Below are 27,387 nucleotides of genomic sequence, written 5' to 3' on the forward strand. Positions count from 1 at the left end.
AAGCAGGAAAAAGCTAAGAAATCCACAGACATAATGATTTGGAATCATCCTCTGAAATGGCAGGGCTGGGGAGCAGGTGATGGCAGGAAGGATGACAGCACACAACGGAATCAGCATATGTAAAGCCTGCAAAGTGACTGCTGCATTTTATAGCCTGCAGGTTAGGACAGCCTGAAAGCATGTGGCACTCCTGCTTCTGAGCTATGGCAAACCACCAAGGCCAGCCCATAGGTGACAAGTCACAGCCAAGAAGCAGGTGTTTGTGCTGTGCCTTTCACTCAAACTGAAATGTATGGAATGTAATGTTGCAATCAAGCTCCTCTGCTTTTTTCAGCAGCAACACCTCTTGCAAACAGTAACCACAATTTTACACAAGGTTCAATGCAGCAGATACCTGATGTTGATCTTGCTTGCAAATTCATTTTTCAAAATCATCATCTAAACTGTTGGGGAAGTGGTTTGTATTATCTGTTCTGTTTCAGGCATTTTAGCAGGAACAGAAATGCAGATCACTCATCTTAGTGCAGTGGTTCTAGGCCTTTCCAGACTGATGTACCCCCTGATTTGTCTTGCGTACCAAGTTTCACCTCACTTAAACTACTTGCTTACAAAATCAGACCTAAAAATACGAAAGTTTCACTGCATACTATTACTGAAATTGCTTGCTTTCTTATTTTTGCCATATAATTATAAAAATTGATTGGAATATAAATACAGTAGAACCTCAGAATTACAAACACCTCAGGAATGGAGGTTAACTCGGAAATGTTTGTAACTCAACAAAAGGTTATGGTGGCTCTTTCAAAAGTTTACAGCTGAACATTGACTTAATATAGCTTTGAAACTTTGCTATGCAGAAGAAAAATGCTGCTTTTAACCGTCTTAATTTAAATGAAACAAACAGAATTTCCTTACCATGTCAAATTTTTTTTAAACTTCCCCTTCATATTTTTTTTAGTAGTTTTACATTTAACACAGTACTGTACTGTATTTTGCTTTATTTTTTTTCCTCAGCTGCTGCCTGATTGCATACTTCTGGCTCTAAATGAGGGGTGTGGTTGACCGGACAGTTCATAACTGAGATTCTACTGTATTGTACTTAGATTTCAGTGTGATACTTGAGCCTGTTTTTCACTTGTGAGTCTTGTCTGAAGCCTGAGTCCCCCTGCCCGGGGCTGAAGCATGTAACTTAGCTTTGCAGGGTCCTCTGTGGCTTGGGGCCCCAGACAGTTGCCTTGCTTGCCACCTTCTAATACCAGCCCTGCACATGCGATTTCCCCCTAAACTTGTCACACGACCCCCCCTTGCAATCCCCAGGTTGAGAAACACTGATCTAGATGACCGGAGTACTCTCTGAAAGACCTCTGTGTACCTCCAGGGGTACGTGTACCTTGGTTGAGAACCTCTGTGTTACACCCTGAGCATGTACACAAGACCCACCAGCCAGACACCTGGGAAAGAATTATCCACAGTAACTCAGAGCCTTCCCCATCTAGTGTCCCATCACCAGCCTTTGGAAATATTTGCAGCCAGCAGTCACAGATCAGCTGCATGCCATTGTAGGCAGTCTCATTATACCATCTTCTCCATAAATTTACCAAACTCAGTCTTGAAGCCAGTTAGGTATTTTGCTCCCCTTTCCCCTTTGGAAAGCTGTTCCAGAACTTGACTCCTCTCATGGTTAGAAACTTTTGTCTAATTTCAAGGCTAAACTTGTTGATGGCCAGTTTACATCCCTTAGCGCTTAACTTAAATAACTCCTCTCCCTCACAGACATAGCAGAATGAGATCTGCATGGACAGTGGAGAAGCAAGTGGCAATAGCATTCTGGAACTTGCTATGCTAGATTGCTACTGTTTAGTGGGAAATTATTTTGGAGCTGGAAAAATCAGTGGTCGGGGTTTGTTGGAATTATTAATATTTGAAATTCTTAATATTAGTGTCTGAAACCACCAGACACAAATTTAACCATAATTCCTTTATTAAATCCAAAGGCCAAATAGCTATTTATACAATTGCTTTAAATGTGTAACTGCCTAAAAATAAGCAGTCACTACACCTAATACAGTAACAATATTCATAAGCATATGATCAATATACTTACGAATAGGCCAGAGGAGGGATGACCGTGCATTCTGGTGTGCCCCAGAATGGTCAGGAAGGGTCTCCCAAAGAACGTTCAAATTTATCTCTTCAGAGATTTCAGTTAATTTCAGCTTTATCAAAAACCCAATTTGAAGCAGTTCATCCATCTTACTTTCCTTCCTCCAAGGCCTTCCTTTCTTATCTCCTTCCCCAGTCCTCCTCGCTTAGCAGTAGAACCATGGGAAGATTTATGCTTGTTTCTTTTAAGACCATTTTCCTGTGTCTTATTGCAGCTTTTCACTTACTTTTTGGACCATACATCTTTCCCACACTGCAAGCAATATTACTTATTCTCATGACCTTCTACTTCCTGATTTGGGGCCTTTTCCATACTAGCTACAAACCATAAAACAGATATTTTCTTAACTTACATTTAGTTAACTTTAACTATGCCCACATGGCTATTGTCATACAAGTGTGTAGAGCCATTAGTCATCTCCTGCTATGGAGGACTTGATTTTTGGCAATGTGCAGGACATAGTGGATGGATTTGCTGCAGTGGGGTTCCCAACCTGCAGTGAGGTGATAGATGGCGTAAAAATCCCTATTTTGGCACCGTACATTCTTGCCCACACAGTGCATCAGCAGGAAAGTATACTTAGTTACGTTTATACAAGCATTGTTGGATCACTGTGGATGTTTAATTGATATCAGTGGGGGCTGGTCAGGGAAAGTGCATGACATTCATATTTAAGAACACAGGACTGTTCAGAAATGTGCAAACAGGAACTTTCTTTCCTAAGTGGTGGGTTACAGTTGGTGATACTGAACTGCCAACAGTGATTCTGGGGGATCCAGCCTACCCCTTGGTCTCTGAGCTCTGGAAGCTGTACGCTGGCCACTTGGACAGCACCAAGCAGGTGCAGAAACCAGTTGAATGTGCTTTTGGTACAATGACGGTACGTTGGTGGTTGTTACTCACTAGATTGAATCTCCATGAGAAAAATATTGTTCTGGCCTGCATAACATCTGTGAGGCACAGGGGAAAAAGCTGCCAGAATGGAGGGTTGAGGTGGCTGAGTTTGAACAGCCAGACATAAGGGCCATTACAAGAGCTCAGTGTGGAGCTACATGGCTGAGGGAGGCTTTGCAAGAGCATTTTAATGCTCCGTTACAGTAGCGTTCTGTGCCTGGGCCTGAAGCTTTGCGTGCTGTTAGGAATTATGTAGTGCTTGCTCTACCTTTATTAATATGGCTGGGTGGTTTCCTGAACCTATAAGTTCTGTGGTGCTGTACATTTATAAGCATTGGGTTCTTTGATTACTGATATGCATTCAGAGGTGTTTGTGAAAAAATGATTTTATTTAAATAAAAATAGTTTGTTTTTCTGCACTGTTTCTGCCACTCTGTGCAGAAACAGGCAATGCAATACAAACTTTTAAGATAAATAAACAGAACAGAATTTTAAAATTGGAAAAGCAGCAAATATTTGTCTATTTCAGTGCACAAATGTAATCTGTTGTGGCTACATATACACTGACCTGTGAGAACCACAGTTGGTATATGTGAAGCTGGGTTTTCCTTGCTGTCTCCCAGCATGAAGTGGTAGGGATAAGGCTGCAGCCTGTCATGATCTGTGATATGCTGGAGGATGTAGGGAACTGCTACCATGAAGTTCTCCAACATCTGCAAAGGGCAGAGAGCCTGGGATTTTTTGACTTGTCTGGCAACCAGGGTCTGTAGCAACTGAATTTGCTGACTGAAAAGACCCATTATGTCCTGCTCCATTTTTCCTCTCCTTGTCCTGGGTCTTTCTCCTGTCCACTCTTTCCTTCTCCGTGCCATCTGCCATGTTGCTCATCCAGGTCCTTTGTTCCCACTCTGGTGCAGCACTGGCTTGCAGGATCTCACTGAACATGTCCTTTTCCTTCTCTTTGTCATTAGAATTGGGTGTTTTGTGGGTGTGGAAGGGGCATACTTCAATGCCGCAGCAGCTGCTGATAAAAACAACTATATCATTTGGATATACCTTAACAGAAACGGAAAGATACATTTCAAACTCCCTTCCTTTTTTCTCATTAAATACTTTTAATAAGACATCCTTATTGACACTTAAGCTTTGGAGCAACTCTGCACAGCCCCATTCTCCAACCCTAGCCATGGTAAGTGTAGCCTGCTGGGAGGGGGGAAGGAATCCTCAGGAACAAGAACACTTCAGCCCCTATTGCATGGGTGTGAGTAGAGAGCAATGGCACTGAATATTTCCCCAGGCAGTGGTGGTTTTAGTGGATATTTCACTCCTGCGTGTAGAAAAGGAGCACAGCTGCTACTGGTGTTGTGAAGCTGCCTGGGTCTATATGCCACTACCCTGTTTACTGCAATGGTAGCAGCCAAACTCATTGTGGAGTGGCATGGGAAAGGGTACTGCAGGGGAAGAAATAAGGCTACAGTTCCTAGAAATCTGTGGGTGAGGATTGTGGCGTATGTTCATGAAAATTTTAATCCAGATCTCTCAGGAAGATACAAGGGACAGTCCTTATGTACATAATCAAACTGCTCTGTATGGACTCTCTGCATACAAGGGAATGAAAAGCAGATACCAGCTATACAGTAACTCCTCACTTAGTCGTCCCAGTTAACGTTGTTACGTTGCTGATCAATTAGGGAACATGCTTATTTAAAGTTGTGCAATGCTCCACTATTGCATTGTTTGGCTGCCTGCTTTCTCCAAAGCTGGCAGCCTCCCTACGCCCACCCCACCCCCCGCCCCCACAGTGCCTCCTGCCCGCTGGCAGATCCTGCGGATCAGTGCCTTCCCCTGCCTGGAGCAATCAGCTGGCTTGCGGCGTTTGAGGGAGGGGGGGAGGAGCGAGGACTCGGTGTGCAGGCTTCCCTTACCTCCTGAACACCGCAAACCAGCTGATTGCCCCGGGCAGGTGGTGGGGGGAGGGCAGGGGAGCCTGCGCACCAAGTCCTTGTGCCTCCTAAATGCCGCAAGCCAGCTGATTGCCCCAGGCAGGAGGAAGGACTCTGCACACCTCCCCCTGCCTCGTGCCTGCAGCAATCAGCTGGCTTGCGGTGTTCAGAAGGGAGGAGCGAGGACGCAGGGTGCGAAGTAAAGGGGGAGAAGGTGGGGGGGAGGGGAAGAAGAGGCGGGTCAAGGGTGGGAGCTTGGGGGGAAGAGGGGAGTGCGCAGGCTGAGGGTTGAGCCCCCTCCCCCCCGTGGTGCTTTCAGAGAAAGGGAAGCTGCTGCTGCTGCGCAACGTGCTTCTCCTAGCCTACAGAACCTTCAGCCTCCTTGCCTGCCCCATCTCTAGTGCCAGTGGGCTGTGCCTGTGTAGGGTAAGGCAGGGGCACCTCCCAACAAATGATTGAAGCTGGCTTGAAAATCCTGAGTGGTGACAATCCTGACAGGGAACACAGCTCCAAAGTGATTAGGGGAATTGGTCATCTAATGACTTGCTATAAAGAAATTTACCAAGGAAAAAAGCAAAACAACAATCTCTAGATGTGTTTTTTAGAGTTCAGAAAGTTCAGCAAGAGGAGCACCTCAACCAAGCTTCATGCTCAGCAATGATGATTGTAGTATTAAATTGCTTGTTTAAAATGTAGATAATACCTTTTGTCTGGCAAAAAAAAAATTTCCCTGGAACCTGCCCCTCCCCCCCCTTTACATTCTTATGGGGAAATTGGATTCGCTTAACATCGTTTCGCTTAAAGTCGCATTTTTCAGGAACACAACTACAACGTTAAGTGAGTAGTTACTGTACCTCTGTTTGTTGTATCACTGTCTGTCCTTGTATTAGTAAAAGAATAAACTAACAAGACATAGGTATTGACTTTGGGTTGGGCTGGGTGCCATCTTTAAATTTAAATGTAGGGAAAAAAGCATGTTTATCTAAGGTCCCTTCCCCTTCATCTGGCTCGTCTCTACTTTGGCTGGTGACACCCTGTTGGGCTTCTCCAAGGTATCCATGGTGGTCTGCGGAGTGCTTGTGGGATCTGTCGGAGATGGCATACAGCTCATGGTAAAACCAGCAGGTCTACAACTCAGCACCAGATCAATTGTTGTCCTCTCTGATCCTGTGGTTTGCCTGGCACAGTTTCTTCACTTCCTGCTGCTGATCCCTGTTATACCCCTTTGTCTGCATCCCCTATGCAGTCTTTTCTTAGATGTTCACCTTTGTACGTTTGTTTTGTAGCTGTGCTTGCACAGTCTCTTCTCTTTCCACAGGCCCAGGAGATCCAATATCTCTTGTCTGGAGCAGACAAGAGCGCGTCTATTGCATGGAGCCAACATGATCAGTTGTGTGCAGCTGCCCAACAAAGGAACTGCTAGGTGTGCTCACCATGCTGGCCAATTAGGAGGAGGCATTTCAAAAATAACTGGGGTATTTTTGAGGAAGTGTGTGGTTTCCAATCTCTGTGACCCTTGGGCAATGGAATTGACCATTATGACCACAAAGGTCATGGATGCAGGGAATGGGGCATTGTCAGGGTCGACACAGCTCAATCAGTGTCTACACTCGTGCTGTGTCAACCTCAGTAGCATCACTTTTTGAGGTGGGGAGCATGGTGGTTTTACTGTTGTAATGGGGTGCTTATTTTGGCTGAAGACCAATTTGAGCATAGACACATACAGAAATAGGACAACGTAAGGCGACTTATGTTGAGCTAATGTAGCATAGACCAGGTCTTGATAACTTCTGTTTTCTAAAGATGCTTTCCACCAGGATTCTTGCTCCTGGAACTTGGCTTCCTAGTGTGAAACTGTCAGAACTCACCAAACTTCATTTTTGGTCCAAGCAGTAATTGACTAAATGCTGACCGTCAAAGGCTCACTCCTTTTGAAAAGAAAATGACGCTCTTAAACTTTGCTCTCAATATCCGTAGGATATAAAATGTAAATGAAGTGTTGATTTTGTTTAAAAACATGACATTTTTGGTTTAACTTAGCCTTGTATTGGTATGGAAATGTAACCATTCTCTTTTCTTGGTGAGGTGGAAATCAAAGGTGGAAGGCATGACTACTACAATGTGCTTCAGAACAAGAGCCTGGAGAAAACTTACATAGAGAATGGAAAGGAGCTTGGAATGAAATTCCTTTCAGATGAGTCTTTTTTGAATGGTCCATCAGGTAACCATGGAACTTGTTTTTATCTCATTTTTGAGGTGAGATCTCCTAAAGGTTGCTTTGAGTATTAGCTGACTTAAAATGTCAGAACTTGATCAGGATTTCTTATTAACTGCCTATATTCCAAATGGAAATGTGAGGAAGAGGGGAAATTAAGTTAAGATAACTTAGTTCAGTAAAAGAAAAGGAGTACTTGTGGCACCTTAGAGACTAACCAATTTATTTGAGCATGAGCTTTCGTGAGCTACAGCTCACTTCATCAGATGCATACCGTGGAAACTGCAGCAGACTTTATATATACACAGAGAATATGAAACAATACCTCCTCCCACCCCACTGTCCTGCTGGTAATAGCTTATCTAAAGTAATCGTCAGGTTAGGCCATTTCCAGCAGACTCCCTCCTCAGGCCCTACGCTACCAGCACTCCCAGCTACCTTCGAGACACCACTGACTTCCTGAGGAAACTTCAATCCATCAGTGATCTTCCTGATAACACCATCCTGGCCACTATGGATGTAGAAGCCCTCTACACCAACATTCCACACAAAGATGGACTACAAGCCGTCAGGAACACTATCCCCGATAATGTCACGGCTAACCTGGTGGCTGAACTTTGTGACTTTGTCCTTACCCATAACTATTTCACATTTGGGGACAATGTATACCTTCAGATCCGTGGCACTGCTATGGGTACCCGCATGGCCCCACAGTATGCCAACATTTTTATGGCTGATTTAGAACAACGCTTCCTCAGCTCTCGTCCCCTAAAGCCCCTACTCTACTTGCGCTATATTGATGACATCTTCATCATCTGGACCCATGGAAAAGAAGCCCTTGAGGAATTCCACCATGATTTCAACAATTTCCATCCCACCATCAACCTCAGCCTGGTCCAATCCACACAAGAGATCCACTTCCTGGACACTACAGTGCTAATAAACAATGGTCACATAAACACCACCCTATACCGGAAACCTACTGACCGCTATTCCTACCTGCATGCCTCCAGCTTTCACCCTGACCACACCACACGATCCATCGTCTACAGCCAAGCTCTGCGATACAACCGCATTTGCTCCAACCCCTCAGACAGAGACAAACACCTACAAGATCTCTGTCAAGCTTTCTTACAACTACAATACCCACCTGCGGAAGTAAAGAAACGGATTGATAGAGCCAGAAGAGTTCCCAGAAGTCACCTACTACAGGACAGGCCTAACAAAGAAAATAACAGAACGCCACTAGCCGTCACCTTCAGCCCCCAACTAAAACCCCTCCAACGCATTATTAAGGATCTACAACCTATCCTAAAGGATGACCCAACACTCTCACAAATCTTGGGAGACAGGCCAGTCCTTGCCTACAGACAGCCCCGCAACCTGAAGCAAATACTCACCAACAACCACATACCACACAACAGAACCACTAACCCAGGAACTTATCCTTGCAACAAAGCCCGTTGCCAATTGTGCCCACATATCTATTCAGGGGACACCATCACAGGGCCTAATAACATCAGCCACACTATCAGAAGCTCGTTCACCTGCACATCCACCAATGTGATTTATGCCATCATGTGCCAGCAATGCCCCTCTGCCATGTACATTGGTCAAACTGGACAGTCTCTACGTAAAAGAATAAATGGACACAAATCAGATGTCAAGAATTATAACATTCATAAACCAGTCGGAGAACACTTCAATCTCTCTGGTCACACAATCACAGACATGAAGGTCGCTATCTTACAACAAAAAAACTTCAAATCCAGACTCCAGCGAGAAACTGCTGAATTGGAATTCATTTGCAAATTGGATACTATTAACTTAGGCTTAAATAGAGACTGGGAGTGGCTAAGTCATTATGCAAGGTAGCCTATTTCCTCTTGTTTTTTCCTAACCCCCCCCACCCCCCAGATGTTCTGGTTTAACTTGGATTTAAACTTGGAGAGTGGTCAGTTTGGACGAGCTATTACCAGCAGGAGAGTGAGTCTGTGTGTGTATGGGGGTGGGTTTTTGGAGGGGGGTGAGGGAGTGAGAGAACCTGGATTTGTGCAGGAAATGGCCTAACTTCATTATCATGCACATTGTGTAAAGAGTTGTCACTTTGGATGGGCTATCACCAGCAGGAGAGTGAATTTGTGTGGGGGGGTGGAGGGTGAGAGAACCTGGATTTGTGCTGGAAATGGCCTAACCTGACTATTACTTTAGATAAGCTATTACCAGCAGGACAGTGGGGTGGGAGGAGGTATTGTTTCATATTCTCTGTGTATATATAAAGTCTGCTGCAGTTTCCACGGTATGCATCTGATGAAGTGAGCTGTAGCTCACGAAAGCTCATGCTCAAATAAATTGGTTAGTCTCTAAGGTGCCACAAGTACTCCTTTTCTTTTTACGAATACAGACTAACACGGCTGTTACTCTGAAACCTTAGTTCAGTAAGGAAGGCAAATGAGTAAATCATACTCTTCAACTATATTAACCCATACTTTCATGTTGATTACTGCAAATTTGTTTGTGTAGGTGAAACTCTAAGTTCTAAAGATGAAAGGCAAAGTAGTGCTTTTTTTCTAAAAATTCTAAATGAGACCAAAATTCCCAAAAAACATTTCTATCACTGACGCCCAAAATGTGTAGAATTTAATGAGGAAATGCTGGGGAGATTCTCTCTGCTGAGTCTTGACTCTCCATCACAAAACAGATGGAATGCCCAAAGCTGTTAAATTTTCTTGGTCCATAAGGGCAATGGTAGCAAGAAAGAGCATGAATTCCCCACTGGTGGTATTCACGCTCCCCTCCTGATCTTAACAATTGCCTTCAGAATCTTCCAGTTTTGACCATGGTCAGCAAAGGAGCTCCCCTGCAAAAGCTGCCCCTCTATAGCTGCTCTTGCTCTAGCTTTTCTTCATCCCATCCGGCATTAATGGCTTTGGATAACTTTTACTGTGTTCCTCCTGGCCTTCATTCAGATTGGTGGGTCTTCACAACTTTTTGTGTTTCTCTTTTGTGGTCATGGTGGGAAATGGGAGAAACCCAGGAATTCTGACTAGGGAACTGGCCTCTGGAGACCTTGAAACTCAAGTTTTTCTATGGCCTGGCCTTTATTTTGTGTATCGAGTGTTTGTCACTATTTATAAAGTCTCTGCTTCTTTTAAGGTAAGAGGCTTAATGACTTAAAGGTTCAATGTGGATTTGATATATTCTTTTAGGACAGAGTTTCCCAAACTTGGGATGCCGCTTGTTCAGGGAAAGCCTCTGGTGGGCCGGGCTGGTTTGTTTACCTGCCACATCCACAGGTTCGGCCGATCGCGGCTCCCACTGGCCATGGTTCACTGCCGCAGACCAATGGGGACTGCAGGGAGCGGTGGCCAGTACATCCCTTGGCCCTTGCCTCTTCCCACAGCCACCACTGGCCTGCAGTGGCGAGCCACAGCCAGTGGGAGCCGCGATCGGACAAACCTGCAGACACGACAGGTAAACAAACTGGCTTGGCCTGCCAGGGGCTTTCCCTGAACAAGCAGCTTCCCAAGTTTGGGAAACACTGTTTTAGGATATCTGGTCTCACAATGGACAGAGAAGGAAGGCTGCTCAGTTGCTTCTGCAATGTCTGTACATCAGAGAAGTCAAACATGCAAATCTGCTTGCAGGAGTTGCCCTAGAAGGTTAAGCATTTTGAAGAATTACTCAAGTACCTCAAATTGCAAACTCCAATACTCTGCTTATCTGGCACAGAACTAGCCTCGAGTGAAGGAGAAACCCCTAAGTGTGAACCTGATCTGACTTTGACTTGGTGCATTATGACTTTCAGTGCCATTACCTGATTCCCCTTACACCCTGTGGTGTAGCTTCACTACAAGATCTTTTTTATTCCTTCAAGACCAACAGCTTCATGTGCAAGAGGCCCCAACACTTGAGATGATGGCATACTTCGACTTGTCAGAATGAAGCAGAGCCTCAACATAAGAGACCAAGGCAGGTTGCGAGGGAGCCAGCAGTTCTCAAAAATATCCCTGTTAAAAGCTAGGACTCCATAGTGAAGCTTCTTGAAATCTTTGGATTTTCCTTCCTCCATTCATGTTAGTTATCATCTGCCTCTCTCACACTGGGTTCCATTATATGCTCAGTGGTCTGACCAAAGTTTCAGTATCCGCTTCAAGGCACACTTCTGCCCCTTTAGTAGTTGGACCTCTTGGTGCACTTCTCTGTTGAAGCTGGCACAGCATTGTGGCCACAAAGGCTGCATCTCCACAATGGAGACTACCACAAGCCAAAGTTAATGTTTCCTGAATCAAATTTGACTACCAAGGCAGCAACTAGAAAGGTCAAGCCACTTGTGTGACAGCAATCTGATTAGCTGGTGGCAGAGGCCTGTTGCTTGGATGCACAGTGATCAGAAGACTTCTGATAGAAATAGTATTCTTCTATTGAGGAACATAAGATGGTGAAAAGAAGGGAAAAATCTAACATTACCCAGTCTTTGCAAAAGTTGTCTGACCACATGGTTTGAGTTGATGGTGTCTCAACATCTGACTACCTTAGGCTCCTCACAGATTTCTTTCTAAGTCAGTAGTGAAATGATCTTCAGAAGATGGGTTACCATTTACCTCTTTGTCAGCAGCAGCAAGAAAGATGCCTATAGTTCTGCTCCAAAGGAGATATGCATAGGAAATCTCTTATGGATCACTTCTGATGTGCTGGGGCAAAAAGTACTAGGATGTCTGACAATTCCATATATTCTTTTAATGATCAGAAAAATAAAAACGGATCAAATTCTCAATCTGATTTGAGCTAGGCAATACTAGCACATAGAACTCCTGGAGCCTCCATTTTGTCTCCCCAGGTCTCTGAACTGTTGACTAAGAAGATGGTCTGACAGTCTGTGCCACTGGACCTTAAATGCATCTGATATGTGCTATGCCAAAACTGGGGTTTATTCAGCACACACTACTAAAGTGGGAAAGGCTCATTGTGTGAGCAAGAGATAACAATGTTTCTGTTCTGCTTCCCTTTTGTCTATTGTGGACTACTTGCTCCACGTAAAGCCTTATGCTTTCTGTTCTCAATGTATGAGATGAAGATTGCCCAAAAGAGACTTGAGAATCTATCTCCTTACAAAGGAAAGTTGTAGTCTTTAAGACTTAGTGGTGAATTGACTGAAGGAACTAGTAATGCCTTCCTTCCGGTCAAAGACATGGATCTGTCGGTGCTTGATAGAGGTATTTTTTGAGTTTGAGAGAACCCTTTATTTAGTCTGTCATAAAAGACAAATTTTCTAATTCCAGTCACAGTGATAAGAGTGAGCAGTGAGTTCTAATAAGAATTCCTCTTTTTTGCAAATTCTTCCCAAAACCTCATTCTCACCAGTGGGAAAACTAGACTCCATATATGGATAGGACATGTCATTCAGCAAGTAGGAAACACTTCATAAGATCAGTATGAAGGGAATCCCATTTCCAATCAGCACCTGTCTAAATGGTTTATGCTGTGTATTGAGATACTATGCTTACCTCAAGATGTTAGAACTCTTGTGTCGAGCGGTGAGACCTCACTGCTGGCATGTGTCTAATGTTCCCATTATAAAAATCTACAGGACTGCTATGTGACATCTTTACAAAACATTAATCTTTTTGATTTGGCATCAAAAAGTGACCTTACTTTCCGAGGGCTCTTCTGTAATCCTTGTTTCACTAGAATTCCTCAGCTTTACTTTGAGTTGTACAGTTAGCTTAGACTCCCACAATGAGAATAGATAGAAGCCACACCAAAGAAATTGCTGCTTACTGTGGTATCAAGTTCTTCAAGAATGTTGCTTTAGTATATTCACACTTGAGGGATGGCACCAACCTGGTGCTACTGTTTTCTAGAAGGCTTCCAAAGCTCAGCAACTAGCAGATCTCTGCAAGTGCCTAATTGTGGGCACAGAGTCTTGGGCAGAGTGGTTCTAGAATGCTCGTATATCTCCAGTCATCTCAAATCCTGCCACTAACCCCAAGGAGGAACAGATCTCTCTAAATCTTTGCACTTACTGATCTGTGTTAACTTGTTCCATGTGCACTTCTGTTAAATAGAAGTGCAAAATCAAGCTAGTATTGACTCTGCTTTGTTAGTAACATGACCAGATATGATGATCTAGACAGTGATACTGTACTGTTTTACTACAGTTCAGGTGTGTATCCCAGATTTTTTTTAATTGTCTTAAAAGATGTACATTATAATACTTGTTCATTGAGCAAGCTTCATTGTCTCTTCGTAGGTTCCACTGACTTTGGGAATGTTACATATGTGGTTCCTGGAATTCATCCCTATTTCTACATTGGCTCAGATGCATTGAATCATACTGAGCCATACACTGCAGCTTCAGGTAATTGTTTTTGAAGTGAACAGGGCTCTAATTTATAGGTGTTCTTTGAAATTTTAAATATAGAAGAATATCCACTAACACTTTATGATTAAAGCGACATTCAGTAAAGTACTAGTCCTTAAATATGCCTCATACGGTTTTGAAGAATGTCATCCTATTTTACTTTCTCTCCTATAAAAGGTTGCCTTTATAAGCAAATAAGTAGTAAATGTTGCGTTATAGGATAGAAATTGAACAACTATTAACTAGCTTGCTAGAAATTGTTTGAAACTAATGTACACAGATTTAAGTAACTGTTAAGAGGGTCTATATAAAACATTGGTTTTGATCAGTTAGTATTTACTATAAATTAACCAACAGTAATCCACCAAAATACAAACACTTGGAAGAGCTGGAGATGCAGAAGATTAAGTGCTTGTCAAGTTGGGCACTGGTTTTGAATCCTGCTATGGTAAGCCTGTAAAGTTCTAGGTGCTCAGGTATTACAGTGATCACATAATAAGTACATAGATAGCAATGGTATTTATTCAGTAAGTATTTCAAGAATTGACTGTATGCTCTTAAAAAAATCAGATGGGATCAAAGAGCTAAACAGTTGTTCCTCAATAAAAATTGTAACTTTTAAAGGCTGAAACAGCCATAGAAACTAAAATTGGCTGGAGAATACTTTTCATATTTTCCAAATTGAAAACTGTGTGGTGGTAGGTGTCCCATATTTAAGGTTGAAGCTAGCTTCCTGTTAGAAGCCTGACTCTTTCAAGTTTGTGCGCACAGTTATTCAGAAAGAAATCTGATCTTCCTGAAATTGTACATGTTGCATCTTAATTTTCTGGGAAGCTTAGTTGAAAATCAGGAAAGGAATTTTTAAGTTAAGATGGTCTGAAAAAATACCCAAGGTTAACTTTTTTGAAAACTCTTTAAATTGAAGTTTCTCTGATATGGCTTAGTCTAAAAATCTCCTTTTTGTTTGGGCTCCCTGAGATGCCTTTCAGTATTTTTGAGAGGGTTAGCGCATGATGCTTTTTGTATGTTAAGAAATTTTTGCCCTAGCTTAAAATGTCTTAATCTTTTCTGTTGCTGGCTGGGTTTTTGAAACCAGGCTAGATGCTCTGGTTCTGACTCACTATATGTTAGCAGCATTGCCACCCTAGCCATTCCAGTCATTTGTCAAACCATAACTTAAACTTCTTCAAATGCTGGTCCCTATGTGTATTCCACATGTGGGCATGCGTGCTCCCGAGACCAGGAAAATCTTGCAAACAGTATCCGTTGGTCCGCATCTTTGCCCTAGTTCTCCTCTTGCTCTGCACCAAGAATGTAAGGGGAAGTGCGGACCAACTGCCTCTCAGTTTCTTCTTCCTGCTGCATGGCCTGAGTCAAAATCCTCCAGTGTCCAAAGGTATCTTTGCATCAAGTTTGTCTTCATCTCTGTGAATATAGTTAGTGATTTTTTTTGTATAGTTAGTGTAGCTTATTTTACTCACCCCGGTGACCTTATTTTGTCTCCCCTTTCAGGAATAGGACTCTGCCAGGAATTCTGGGATTTGAAAACTGTCTCCTGCCCCTGCTATGTCCCATTCAGTGCTGCCTTTTCTGCCTTGGAGAGAGGCTCATATCTCTGCCAAGTACAATATCTGTTGCCCAGCCCCACCCTGAGGAGAGAATAGCATTCTGACTGAGGAAATACCTCATGGAGGGGAGGGAACCATGAGACCCCAGTCAGATCCAGGCCAGGGAGTCTGCCTCCTCTACATCATCTGGAGACCTCAAGCAGTGCCCCTCTGAGCGTGAGCTCTCAAGCAAAGCCTGTGTCAGGGTTCCTCCCCCACTCTGAACTCTAGGGTACAGATGTGGGGACCTGCATGAAAACCTCCTAAGCTTACTTTCACCAGCTTAGGTTAAAACTTCCCCAAGGTACAAATTAATTTTATCCTTTGTCCCTGGATCTCCACTGCCACCACCAAACTCTAACTGGGTTTACTGGGAATCATAGTTTAGACACGTCTTTCCCCCCAAAATCCTCCCAACCCTTGCACCCCACTTCCTGGGAAAGGTTTGGTAAAAATCCTCACCAATTTGCATAGGTGACCACAGACCCAAACCCTTGAATCTGAGAACAATGAAAAAGCATTCAGTTTCCTTACAAGAAGACTTTTAATAGAAGGAAAGAAATCACCTCTGTAAAATCAGGATGGTAGATACCTTACAGGGTAATTAGATTCAAAACATAGAGAATCCCTCTAGGCAAAACCTTAAGTTACGAAAAAGACACACAGACAGGAATAGTCATTCTATTCAGCACAGTTCTTTTCTCAGCCATTTAAAGAAATCATAATCTAACACATACCTAGCTGGATTACTTACTAAAGTTCTAAGACTCCATTCCTGGTCTGTCTGTGTGATGCTTTTGCTGGGGATAGACACAGAACCTTTGTTTCTCTCCCTCCTCCCAGCTTTTGAAAGTGTCTCCTCATTGGTCATTTTGGTCAGGCTTTAGCTTCTTAACCCTTTACAGGTGAGAGGATTTTTCCTCTGGCCAGGAGGGATTTTAAAGGGACTTACCCTTCCCTTTATATTTATGACAGCCTGGTTTAGTTAAAGACCCATTATTTCAGGCTTCTCACAGGTATATAAACAGGTCCCCCTCTAATCCAGTGTCCAGGAGAAGGGATTTTTTTTTTTTTTTAACTTCTTCAAGTTGGGTGAACCTTTGTTTGCAGGTCCCAAGAATTTAAGTTGGCCTAGGCCTTCCAACCATGAAGGGAAAGTGCACCAGAGCAAAGCCAGTACCAGTGCCGACTGCAACCTCTAATAAGTCGAAGGACCATCAACTGCCAATACCAATGAAGAGCTCCAGACAGGACTCTCTCTCTCTACTCAGCAGTACCCAGGCAGTCCCAAAAGGACACCGTATCTGTAACGGCACTGAATCTGGCAGAATGACAACCGGGACGCCTTGTACTCCAGGAAGAACTGTGACACATGCTACCACAAAGGATATCTTAATCTTCCTGGTCCTCCAATCTCCTCTACTTTCAAGCCTGGTCCTTATGAATTACATATTTATCCCAGAAGACGAGGTTCAGGTCAACACCTGAAGACATCACTTCCCTATTTCATCCACAAGCTGGAATTTACTCCCACTGATACTGGGAGTAAACCACTGGGGCTAGATCTGGTTGTCTTGTTGGCTGAATCAGATGCCTAAGACTAACAGTCAACTCCTCAACTTAGGGAGGTTAGCACAGACAGGGCTTCCAAGAGAATGTGCGTACCCAGTGCCCCAGGGTCCACCCCCCACCAACTTTTGACCCTTCAGATTGGCCCTATTGGGAACTCTGGGACCCTTATGCACAATACCCCACATCCATGTGCTCTACCAGAGACTCACACTGTCCCTTTCTTTTGGAGGACAGCAGCCAGCTCTGCAGGATACATGGAAGAGGAAGACTATGAATTAGATCCACCGTGCGGTACCCCCAAGTATATTATCTTCCTCACCGGATGAGGCAATTGCCCCATCTTCAGCCCCCAGCCCCCTCCAGTGACCATAAGCAATAACAAGAACTATTGCAAGAGTGGCAGCAGAGCTTCAAATTCTGTTAAGGAAGTTCAGGATACTCAGCCCAAGCTCTTGAGCATTCAGCAGCTCACTAGACCCAATTGGGTAGCACTCCCAGCAAATGAGGCCATTCTGGAACCAGTTGGAGTGGTATGGCATGCACCTGCAACATGTACCTCTATTCCTAAAATGGCTAAGAAGCACGACTGTGTCTGCGAAATGAGCAGAAATCTTGTTCACTCACCCTGACCCCAAACTCTCTAGTAGTACAAGCAGTTATGGAAAGATAAAGGCAGCAACACCCCAGGGCTACTCCTTCCAATAAGGGAGCTAAACATCTTAACCTTCTGGGGAAGAAGGTATTGACATCCACCAGCCTCCTATTCAAGATTTCTAACTACCAGGCCCTGTTAGCAAAATGATTTTATGAACTATTCAGTTACTAGATTTCAAAGATGAAACTCCTCAGGAGAGGGCTCAATTCCCCAGCCCTTTGCTGAGGAAGGTAGACGTGTGTCTGAAACCTCTCATTCTGCAGTGGATGCAGCTGATACCTCCTCAAAATCTATAACTGCAATAGTAATGCTGTGGGAGTCATGGCTCCACTTTTCAGGATTCCCGAGGGAGGTTCAGAATAGCATAGAGGACTTGTCCTTTGAAACCAATCTCTTCAATGAGAAAACAGATGAGTCTTTACACTTTTTTTAAAAAAAAAAAACAAAAAAACCCACACACTCCAGGTCAACCTTTTCTTCCCTGGGCACCTATATTCCGGCTCTGAAGGGGAATCACCGCAAATAATCATATAAGCCAAAGGCTCTTCCACAGCCTTTCTACCACCAGTGACCCTACAAACCACCTTGCAAGTGACAAAAGGGTCCAGAGGCCAAGATAGGCAGGGAACAAGGAAATAAAATGCCAAAACAGTTAAGGCAGAGTTAAGATTCAATTGCATCATTTATCTGTATGCATTCCAGCATGGACCCTTCAAAGCTTTTTATAAAAACAGAGTGGCAGAGAGGAGGGTGGAGCTGGTGATGTGTGCAGCTGGATGCGCAGGGCTGGGAATGTGGGGCAGAGCACTCTACTGCATTTACTGTTAGATGTAGCTGTACTGAACGGTGGAGGGATTAGCTGGAGCAGGTTGGCACAGCGGTCACTGATATGTAGAATAGTGCCTGTGTACCTTGAGGGATCGACTGAGCCTCATTTAGTTCTGAGTTTTCTAGGCTGCGCTAGTAGCAGTGACCCCCAGTGGTTTTATTGTGGGGATTGTCAACATGGGGGGTTCTGGCATATGTGACTCTGGGGCTTAGTGAAGGCAGTGTGTCAGAAGCAGTCCTCTGGGCAAGGGTGAAGGAGTGGTAACGTTTGTCACCCAAGCTAAAACTGAGTTTTTTGCCTTAGCCAAAATGTCCTACAGTTGTCATGTGTTCTGGTTTCAACCCATTCTGGATACAGTGAGAGTGTGTGTTGGGATGTCACTTGAGGACAGCAGAGTTAAGGTTGCATTGCAGTAGTGGCATGTACTGTAAACTTCTGTTTTCTGCTTTTCAGGTTTAAAGTTGTCACCCCACATTCTAGAAGGGTTGGAGGCCCCACTGGGCAGCTTCAGCTCCTTTAATGAAGTGTTTGGGCATTTATTTTTAAAGCTGTTTTGCTCTCTGCTTTATTGTGGAGCTTATCATAAACCCTCTCCAATCCCTTCTGCCTAGCTTCCTGTTACAGGTTTTAAAAAAAAAAATACACGTACTGACAGGATTATATGGCAGTGGGAAATAGACGGGATCTCTCAATTGTTCATTTCCAGGCATTTTACGTTTGTACTTTTCTACAAATAGGACTTTCTGTAAAACAAGGAATACTAGTTTTAGTTAGATTTCGCTAAGACCTTGACTTTTTTAAGGTGGTTCTATTTCCAATAATATTAATATATTTGAATGCCTTGCTGTTATACAGATTTTTGGTGGCTAAATTTTTAACCTGAAGTGGTGTTTTGGTTTTACCACAGGGTCTCAAGAAGCACAGTTCTACACTCTGCGTGCAGCAAAAGCTTTGGCAATGACTGCACTAGATGTTATCTTCAAGGCAGACCTGTTGGAAAAAGTCAGAGAAGACTTCAGACAAATGACACTAAAAGAGGAAGGCCACTTAAATGTAAGGGAACAAGGCAAAGAATCTGGCACCGGGGCAGTGTGTGCAACACGTTAAACAAAACTAAAGCCTAAATACTTTCATGTTAATGGAATAAATGTTCTACTTGAATCCTAAAGGAGGCAGGACAGATTTCTCAGCGGGAGGAAGGTTGATTTTTTTTTTTGCTGTTTTTTTTTTAAGAGGGATGTAGGAAAACCAAATGATCTCATTACTTTCAAAAATATTTCCTCTTTAAAAATAACTACGTAGTTGTAATTTTTGCATGCTATAAAATGATGCATGCTTTTTGAGTCTGCGTGGTTGATCCATAGTGACAGACAATTGGTTGAATGCTTTTGCACAGTAATTCAGTCTACAGCTACAACATCCACATTTGGGGGTAAGATGGCAGAACCATATAGAAAAACTCACCTATTAAAATACCCTAAATACATTGACCTGTCATGGTAAGCCTTTTGTGGGGAAGGACTGGAGGAGCCATATGTTGAAATCTGTACAAGATGTATGACAATCCCATCCCCTAGCTAAAGTACAAACTTTCAGGGGAAAGTAACATACCAGAGGGTAAATCTGTACACTTGCACCAAAATAGGGTGCCTAAAATAAAATTCTAAATACTTATGTAGATGCCTAAATTGGTAGCCTTATCTTTCAGTGGTGCTATGCTCCTAGCATCTCCCACGGAACTAATTGGAACTGCATGCTTCCAAAAATCAGGGCTTGCTCATAGGAGTTCAACTTAGGACTTGTCTGCAGGAGAAAGCTGCACCTGTTTAAAGGTGTCAAATTTTTTTTTAAAGCCAATTCAGTTAGACTAGTACAAAAGGTTTCATAAACACTCCTTATATTTTGGTTTAACTTAAATTTAATAATCTGTTTAAGCCAAACCCAAATAAGTATCCACACAAGATTTTGCTTAAGTTGGTTTAAAACCATCTGCAGTTTTCTCAAACCCAGCATCAAGTTTATTTTTTAAAAAAAATTATTTTAAGTCTTCGCCCTGGTGCTGTGTCATACAGAACTAGTCTCCCCAGCTCTCCTTCCTGTCAGTTTCCAGTCATGTGTCATTGAAAGACTAGAATTCAACACTAATGTAACGAAGCAAAGAGAACAGCTGTGCAAAATGGAATGTATCTGAAAGACTACTAATTACATGTCTGACTCTGAGAATTTTTTTTCCTCATGTTGGACAATGGACTTACTCTTTTATATTCCCCATGTACTTAGTTTCTCTGGTAAATCATAGAACAGTGATTGTCTGTTCAGGACTTTCTGGAAAACATTATACAAAATTAAATCACAGAACTTTTGTATTCAAAATGCTGCATGTAAGTTTTTGATACCGTTTAAAGCCAACTGGAAGCTAAGTCCCATACAATTGCATAGCAAATGAACATTTTCATAATCCTCTTGTTTAAAAGTTAATTAATAAATCTACCACGTTTTCTTCCTAGAGCAACTTCAGTACCTCTGCTGATCTTACACATTATAATGCAAAACTTCAGTATAATATTTACATTCTCTAGTCTAGAGTACATGCATTCTTTTCCCTTTGATCTTTCAGAAATTACATTTTAGGCTACACTGTACAATAGTGGGCCCTGGATTTCTTCAGAGCTTTATAAAAAAATATTGTAGTATCTTTAGATAAATACTAACACTTCAGTCACGGTCATCAATAGTCCATGGATTCTTTTAGCTAACAGTATTTGTCCTTGGATTAATAGACTGATTCTTCATCTTATAGCCAATTAAGATCTTGCTGGTATCCAAGATTTTACAGGTTTTGGATCAGCAGATAAAAATAGTGGTTTCCCTGAAGTTCTTCAAGAATCCGTAAGCCCCACTGTGTCAGATAAGGATGTACAAACCCTCATCTCACAGCATTCCCTTTGTTCAGATGGAGAGAATCCCAGCCCAAACCAGCTAACAGTTAAACATAAATGTCTATATTGTCTGTAGCCTTTAGAGATGACAATGCTGCTCTCCCACTTGGTTCATAAAATGCACCCTGATGGGACCATATGTTCTAACTGGAGGTTTCCTTAATGGATAAAACTGAAACCACTCTCCTGTATCAAAATTGTTTAAAGTATTGGGGAGGCAGCCCTGACAGCAGATTTATCTTGTGGTCTTGTGCTGATCAACTGGAAAGGAAAAAGGTTCAAGGAAGTCCTAGATTTATAATATCTTGCCCCTTGAATCTTGGCTCAGATATCAGATGTCTACATGGAAAACTATTCCTGAAGTGGAGACTTCTGATAAAACTTCAGTGGGGGGGAAAGAAAAACCTAATGAGAATGCCAGCTGACCATCACACCCTTCTTCTGGATGTTTCTGGCCCCTTCTAGGTGAGTTACCTTACACAGTTTTCTGCATGTGTGCAGAGACATGATTCAAACAAATCCCTGTCTCCTTCTCACTGCTTCTCTCCTGATTAGAGAGGAAAAAATTAAAAATGCTACAGTGTAAAGCATGTGGAGTATCCTAGCTCTGTGTGCCCAAACCTTTGAAGTCAGAAGCCTGTCCTGACACTTTTATTAAATTTATTAAATTTTATTAATAAACTTTTATTAAAAGGGAATGCTGTGAGATGAGGGTTTATTAAATTAATGCTTTAAATTCAGGATCAAAAAAGAGTGGAAGATGACTAAGGGAGGAATTTCATGTTCAGATACAAACTGTTTTGATATTAGCACACTCATGAAATTTAAGACTGAAAAGCAGGTTTATTGCGTTTACTTTAACTGAGTTTTTCCCAAGTATAAAAATTCTAAGAGAAACACACAGAAAATAGTAAATGAAGTAGAGCTATGTGTGTTCCTCCAAGGCACCCAATTATCCTCTTTGAAGTGGTGTTTTAGCAGCACAAGTGCTGTTTTCTAACCAAGTGCAAAGTAGGAATATTACTGGGATATGGAAAAATTCTGATCTAGGTCTCCCTCAGTCTCACTGGGTGATGCTGTTTTGCTTTAATTAAATATTAATTGGAGCAGAGATTTACAATGACTATAGCCCAGGGGTTAGGGTGCTCACCTGAGTGGGAACAGATCCTTGTTTAAATCCCTGCTCCTCAGGCAGTGGGGACTTCAACTGGGGTAGTCTCCCACATCCTGGCTGAGTACCCTAACCACTTGGCTAAAGATAAGGGAGGTGGATGCCTTTTCTTTCCCCTACCCTCCCAGCTGTTTTGTGTGAAGTTAAATGGCCTCTGAGCACATCTACTGGATTGGGCCCCATATACAACTTAGGTGCCCAATGCCTATCTCACTTCTGGTTCATGGGTAACTATATGGCTTAGATGGGATATTAGACATCAGGATGCCTCAGTGAAGCAGCAGTGTGCGTGCCCAGATGCAGAAACATAGGCACCAGGGAATTTTCACTGCAAAAACTTAGATGCTGAGCAAGTTTAGGCACCTACGGGGTTTTGTGGTTCACAGTGGTCATTGACTGACTATCCTCTGTGACTATTCTTACATACATCACACAAACTTTTGTGAGAGGAACAGACTGATCCAAAGTCAGTTCAGAACCGGACACTAAGCTAAGTATGTCCATGATAGAGAACTAAATATCAAAGCTAGCTGGCATGTAGTATGCTACTGTGTTTTCTTTTGCATTGGTCTTTGTTAAATTTTGTCCAAAAGTTCCCTAATAGGGTTTCTTTTCAGTATTGGTGCATCAGCCCAGAGATGAGTAGTACAATTTTTCCTGTATTTTTATATGGTCCTGTGGCGTGAAAAGTTTTGTTTTTACTTTCAGTGCATTTGTATGGTTTTTCTCTGGTGTAGAATCTTTGTTTATAGTATTGAGCTTTTCTTCATGTTTTTTTCCTACTCCCCTCCTGTGTCAGCTATCTAATGTTTGTCTTGTATGATTTTTTTCCTCCAATGCACTACATAGATTTTGATTTTTCTCCGATAGGAATATCCTGATGCAAATTTTCTTCATTGTTACATGAATGTCCCATCTTCAAAGACCTCTGTATTCCCCAAATTCTTTTCTAGAAGAGCTATGGAAGTTAGTGTCATTCTGTGGTAGACTTTTTTCTGTCCTTTGCAGCTAGGACTGCAAAGAACAGAAACTTTATCTCGGAAGTTTCAATAAAGGATCTGTTGATCTTTGAGATATGTATGTGACAGGTCAGCTGAGTTCCTTAGAAAGCTTTGGTGGTGTTGCTTCCTTTTCCCTCTTCCTCTAGGATTCATTTTACAGGTTTTGGCCCAAAGGCATGCATCTGGGATCCAGGTGCTGCTACTAACCCATGTTAATGGGAGCATCTCATCAGATTAGCCCATTAAGGCAACTGTGTAAAGAGAACAGAGGTCAGTGAGGAGATAGGGTGGATCTAGCTATGCTACCGGTTGATGTTGACAGCCTTGTTTGGTGTTTTGGCCCTTCTCAAAGTTGAGGAAGGGCAAAATAAATAGACTTTAATCTTTACCTAATTATGTGGAACGCTGCTGTGATACATAAAAGCCAACCTGCTCGTGCAGGCCCTCTGACAGTATGGTTCCTTTCTTTCCCAAACAGATAGCTGTCGGGCTGAATAATTTGTGAAGCTTCTTTTACTTTGAATTCTTAAAATATTTTTTTATTCTCTCTGGCTGTCTCACATCAACACTTGTGTCCCAAAGTGGATGTAGTTAATGCTGTAGAATAATCATAGTCAACATGCTATACAAAAGTCAGTCAAATGCTAAAATTGCAGATATTTCCATTCATTAATATCTTCATCAAACATGCACCTGTTGACATCTGCTTCATTTGCTGGAATTGGATAGTGACCGTAGTATTCAAAATATTTGATTTTTAATCTTGGGGTACAGGTTTCACTCCTAGCTTATGTAACTTCAGTTTTCTCTGGAAGGCTGTACTGAGCTCCCTGAGTCCTAGAAGTATAGAACTGGAAGGGACCTTGAGAGGTCATCTGGTGCAATCCCCTGCACAGAAAGCAAGTCTATATAATAACTAGACCATTCCTGACAGGTATTTGTCTAATCTGTTCTTAAAAACCACCAATGATAGAGATTCCACAACCTCTTTAAGCAATTTGTTCCAGTGCTTAACTATCCTGACAGTTAGGAAAAACTTCCTAATGTCAATCCTTAACCTCCCTTGCTGCAATTTAAGCCCATTGCTTCTTGTCCTATTGTTAGAGGTTAATGAGAACATTTTTTTCACCCTTCTTGTAATTTATGTACTTCAACTTTTATGTTCTCCCTCAGGCTTCTTCAGACTAAAGAAACCCAATTTTTTCAATCTTCCTTCATAGGTCTTGTTTTCTAGACCTTTAACCATTTTTGTGTTGCTCTCCTCTGGACTTTCTCCAGTTTGTCCACATCCTTCCTGAAGTGTGGTGCCCAGAACTGGAAACAACACTCCAGTTGAGCGCTTAGCGGGGAATAGAGTGAAAGAATTACTATGTGTCTTTCTTGCAACACTCCCTTTACATCCCAGAATAATGTTTGCTTTTTTTTTCCCCCAACAATAATACACTGACTCATATAACCACTTATAAATCTGTTCAGTTACTTTAGAATAATCAAATTAAGATACCAAAGTAGAGTATAAAGGAGGAAAAATCTTCATGCTTTATTGGCCTTCATGGGTTGTTTTTTGTTTGTTTTTTGGTGGTATCTCCTTTAGAAATAGTTGTAAGTTGTCACTGAGGTATGAGGGAGAGTGTGGGTGGAAGTAATACCTTTTTACTGTACCGACTTCTGTTGGTGAGAGAGACCAGCTTTCGAGCATACCAAGCGCTCTCCCAGACTTGAAGAAGAGCTCAGAGACAAGCTTTTGAGCTTACAGAGCTCTTCTTCAAGTCTGGGAGAGCGCTTGGTATGCTTGAAAGCTTGTCTCTCTCATCAATAGAAGTCAGTACCGTAAAAGGTATTACCTCATCTACCTGGTCTCTCTAAGGTCCTGGGACCAACACAGCTACAACACTGCATACAACAATTGAGGTATATGTAATTCATATGTCTGCTGCCCTATTTTGTGGGTAAGTGGGGGACCTTTTGTTTCAAGTGTTTGACACATTTCACTAACATTGGATTCAAAACCACCTACATTAAACAATGAGTTGCAAAGACAGCGTGATTGTTTCTCCCCTCTGCTCTCCACCTACTGAAGCACAGAATTAAACTTCTAGTTCTTACAGGGATTTATTTGTTCTACCTTCTCTACAGTGGGTTGGGTTCAAACAAGCGCTGGTACCCTTTGCAGTTTTAAGCCTTTTTTGTTCTGCAGACCTGTTGACTCTACTTGAACCTGTAACTTGACCTCATTTTTCTAATTTTGTATGATCTGTACAGAACCAGTTTTCTTTCGGCATTTAGTTCACACAGATTATGATCATTTCCTACTTGTGTGCATCCTATTTTCTGCAGCAATAATAAACCAATTTTGAAAGAATGAATGGACTTCAGGGCAAGTTAAGTGTAGGCCTGATTATTAATCTGTGCACACTTTATCCTGACATGATGCTAATGCACAAATGTAGCAATAACACTTACTTCTAAGCCATCTGCAGAAGTTATTCTCAGAACTTTACATCTGAGCCCCAACATTGCAATATTATGTTTTGATGCTTCCTGGCATTTTGCATTATGATATAGCATTAGTATAGGATGATGTTTAATTAACATAACATTGCAAACCTTACAAGGCCATTTCAGTATGTGATTTTTGTGGCTCTAACTCCAGTACAATATCTTCTCTTTTCTTTCCCCTCTCCTGGCAGTTCCTTTAGAAGTGGGGTGGGTGAGGAATATTTCTCCTTCCCCCTCCTCATACTGCTTTTCTACACCTCTGTTTCTTCCCTGTTTCGGGTGTGTGGGGCAAGGATAATTGTGTTCAGTTATACAATGTGAAGGTTAATTATAGACCAATGCCTAAATTTTTAGAAAATTTTACCCGCCAGGTGGGTGCCCTAAGCTACAGAGTTAATTCTCTTGCCGCCCCAATGAGTGTGCCACTGTGGATAAATATTTAAATACACTCTGGCTGGCTCAATGAGTGACTCTAGCCTGGGGGTTAGACCCAGGGTCCAGCCATCCTGGTCCAATCACTCTATAATACATAGTGGAACAGCTTCAACAGGACAGACTGAGGGAGCCCTTTACACCCCAATTAGACTATCCCATAACTCAGTGGTTAGAGTACGCTCCTGAGAAGTGGGAAACCACAGTTCAAATCCTCTTTTCCCCATTAAGTATGTGTGGAGGGGAACTGAAGGTGGGTTTCCCATATCCCAGTTGAGTGCAGTAGGTGAAAAGTTATAAGGTGGGCTCCTCCTCTTCCAGTTACTTTTGTGTGGAATGAGGCAGGTGCCTAACTCATTCCCACAAGAAATGACTTAGACACCTAAGCCATCTAACTCCAAAAGAAGGGTTCTTTTTCATGGATCACTCACAGATAGGCAGGGTCAACGCCCAACCCTCTCCTTGGCATTTTGCATTGGCGAGCAAAAGTGGCTCCCCACCTAGCCTGCTGACTCTTGTGGGTTACATTCTAAGGTGCCTCTCCCCATTCATTGAATAGGAGCTTTGGCATCTGACTCCGGCTTTGTGGATTGCAGTGTTGTTCCTGTGACTTTTCTTGGCACCTCAAAGTGAGGCATTGCAATGCTCAGAGTCACAGCACCTAAGACCCTTTGTGGATCTGGGCTTAAGTGACCTGGGAGCACAAGTCCAATTGACTTTCAATTACTTGTGCTCTTGAATCACATTGGCATTTTTGAAAATCTCATGTGATGTCTCTCTTCTAGTTTTTTATTGCTAGAACTGCTTCCTCTTTTCCCCCAATTCTCTGTTTACACTTTATTCAAAGTACCCTCAGTTTGAAAAATATTGGAGTATCTTTGGCATAAATATTCAATTATTCAAAATGCATTAGTAGCTGACTGTAATTATTTACTTGAAGTTGAATAAATGTGACACCTAAGTGCAGCATATTTATATTAAGGTTGCAGGATCCATATAAAACTCCTGTGATGAATTTATACCTCTTCATGTCTAATAAGCTGCAGTGCTCTGATAAATATCCATCCTAGAACTTGAGCAAAAGATGTGCCTAGAAAGCAAA

The 27,387-nt window shown here is 42.4% G+C and overlaps 1 protein-coding gene across 2 annotated transcripts in view; it reads left to right on the forward strand.

Annotated features, from left to right (window-relative positions):
- Positions 1 to 25,082, forward strand: part of PM20D2 (peptidase M20 domain containing 2) — a 37,775-nt gene extending 12,693 nt beyond the window's left edge. Inside the window, exons 5-8 of one of the 2 annotated variants that reach the window (XM_077812811.1) lie at positions 7,087 to 7,222; positions 13,470 to 13,577; positions 19,151 to 19,296; positions 21,511 to 25,082. In XM_077812811.1, the coding sequence (XP_077668937.1) occupies positions 7,087 to 7,222; positions 13,470 to 13,577; positions 19,151 to 19,296; positions 21,511 to 21,543 (423 nt within the window). In that variant the 3' untranslated portion in view covers positions 21,544 to 25,082. Of the gene's footprint in view, positions 1 to 7,086; positions 7,223 to 13,469; positions 13,578 to 19,150 lie in introns of both variants that reach the window. The other variant, XM_077812810.1, reaches the window with a different exon arrangement.
- The last annotated feature ends 2,305 nt before the right edge of the window (positions 25,083 to 27,387 follow it).

This window comes from Eretmochelys imbricata, chromosome 3 (genome assembly GCF_965152235.1).
Source record: "Eretmochelys imbricata isolate rEreImb1 chromosome 3, rEreImb1.hap1, whole genome shotgun sequence".
NCBI lineage: Eukaryota > Metazoa > Chordata > Testudines > Cheloniidae > Eretmochelys > Eretmochelys imbricata.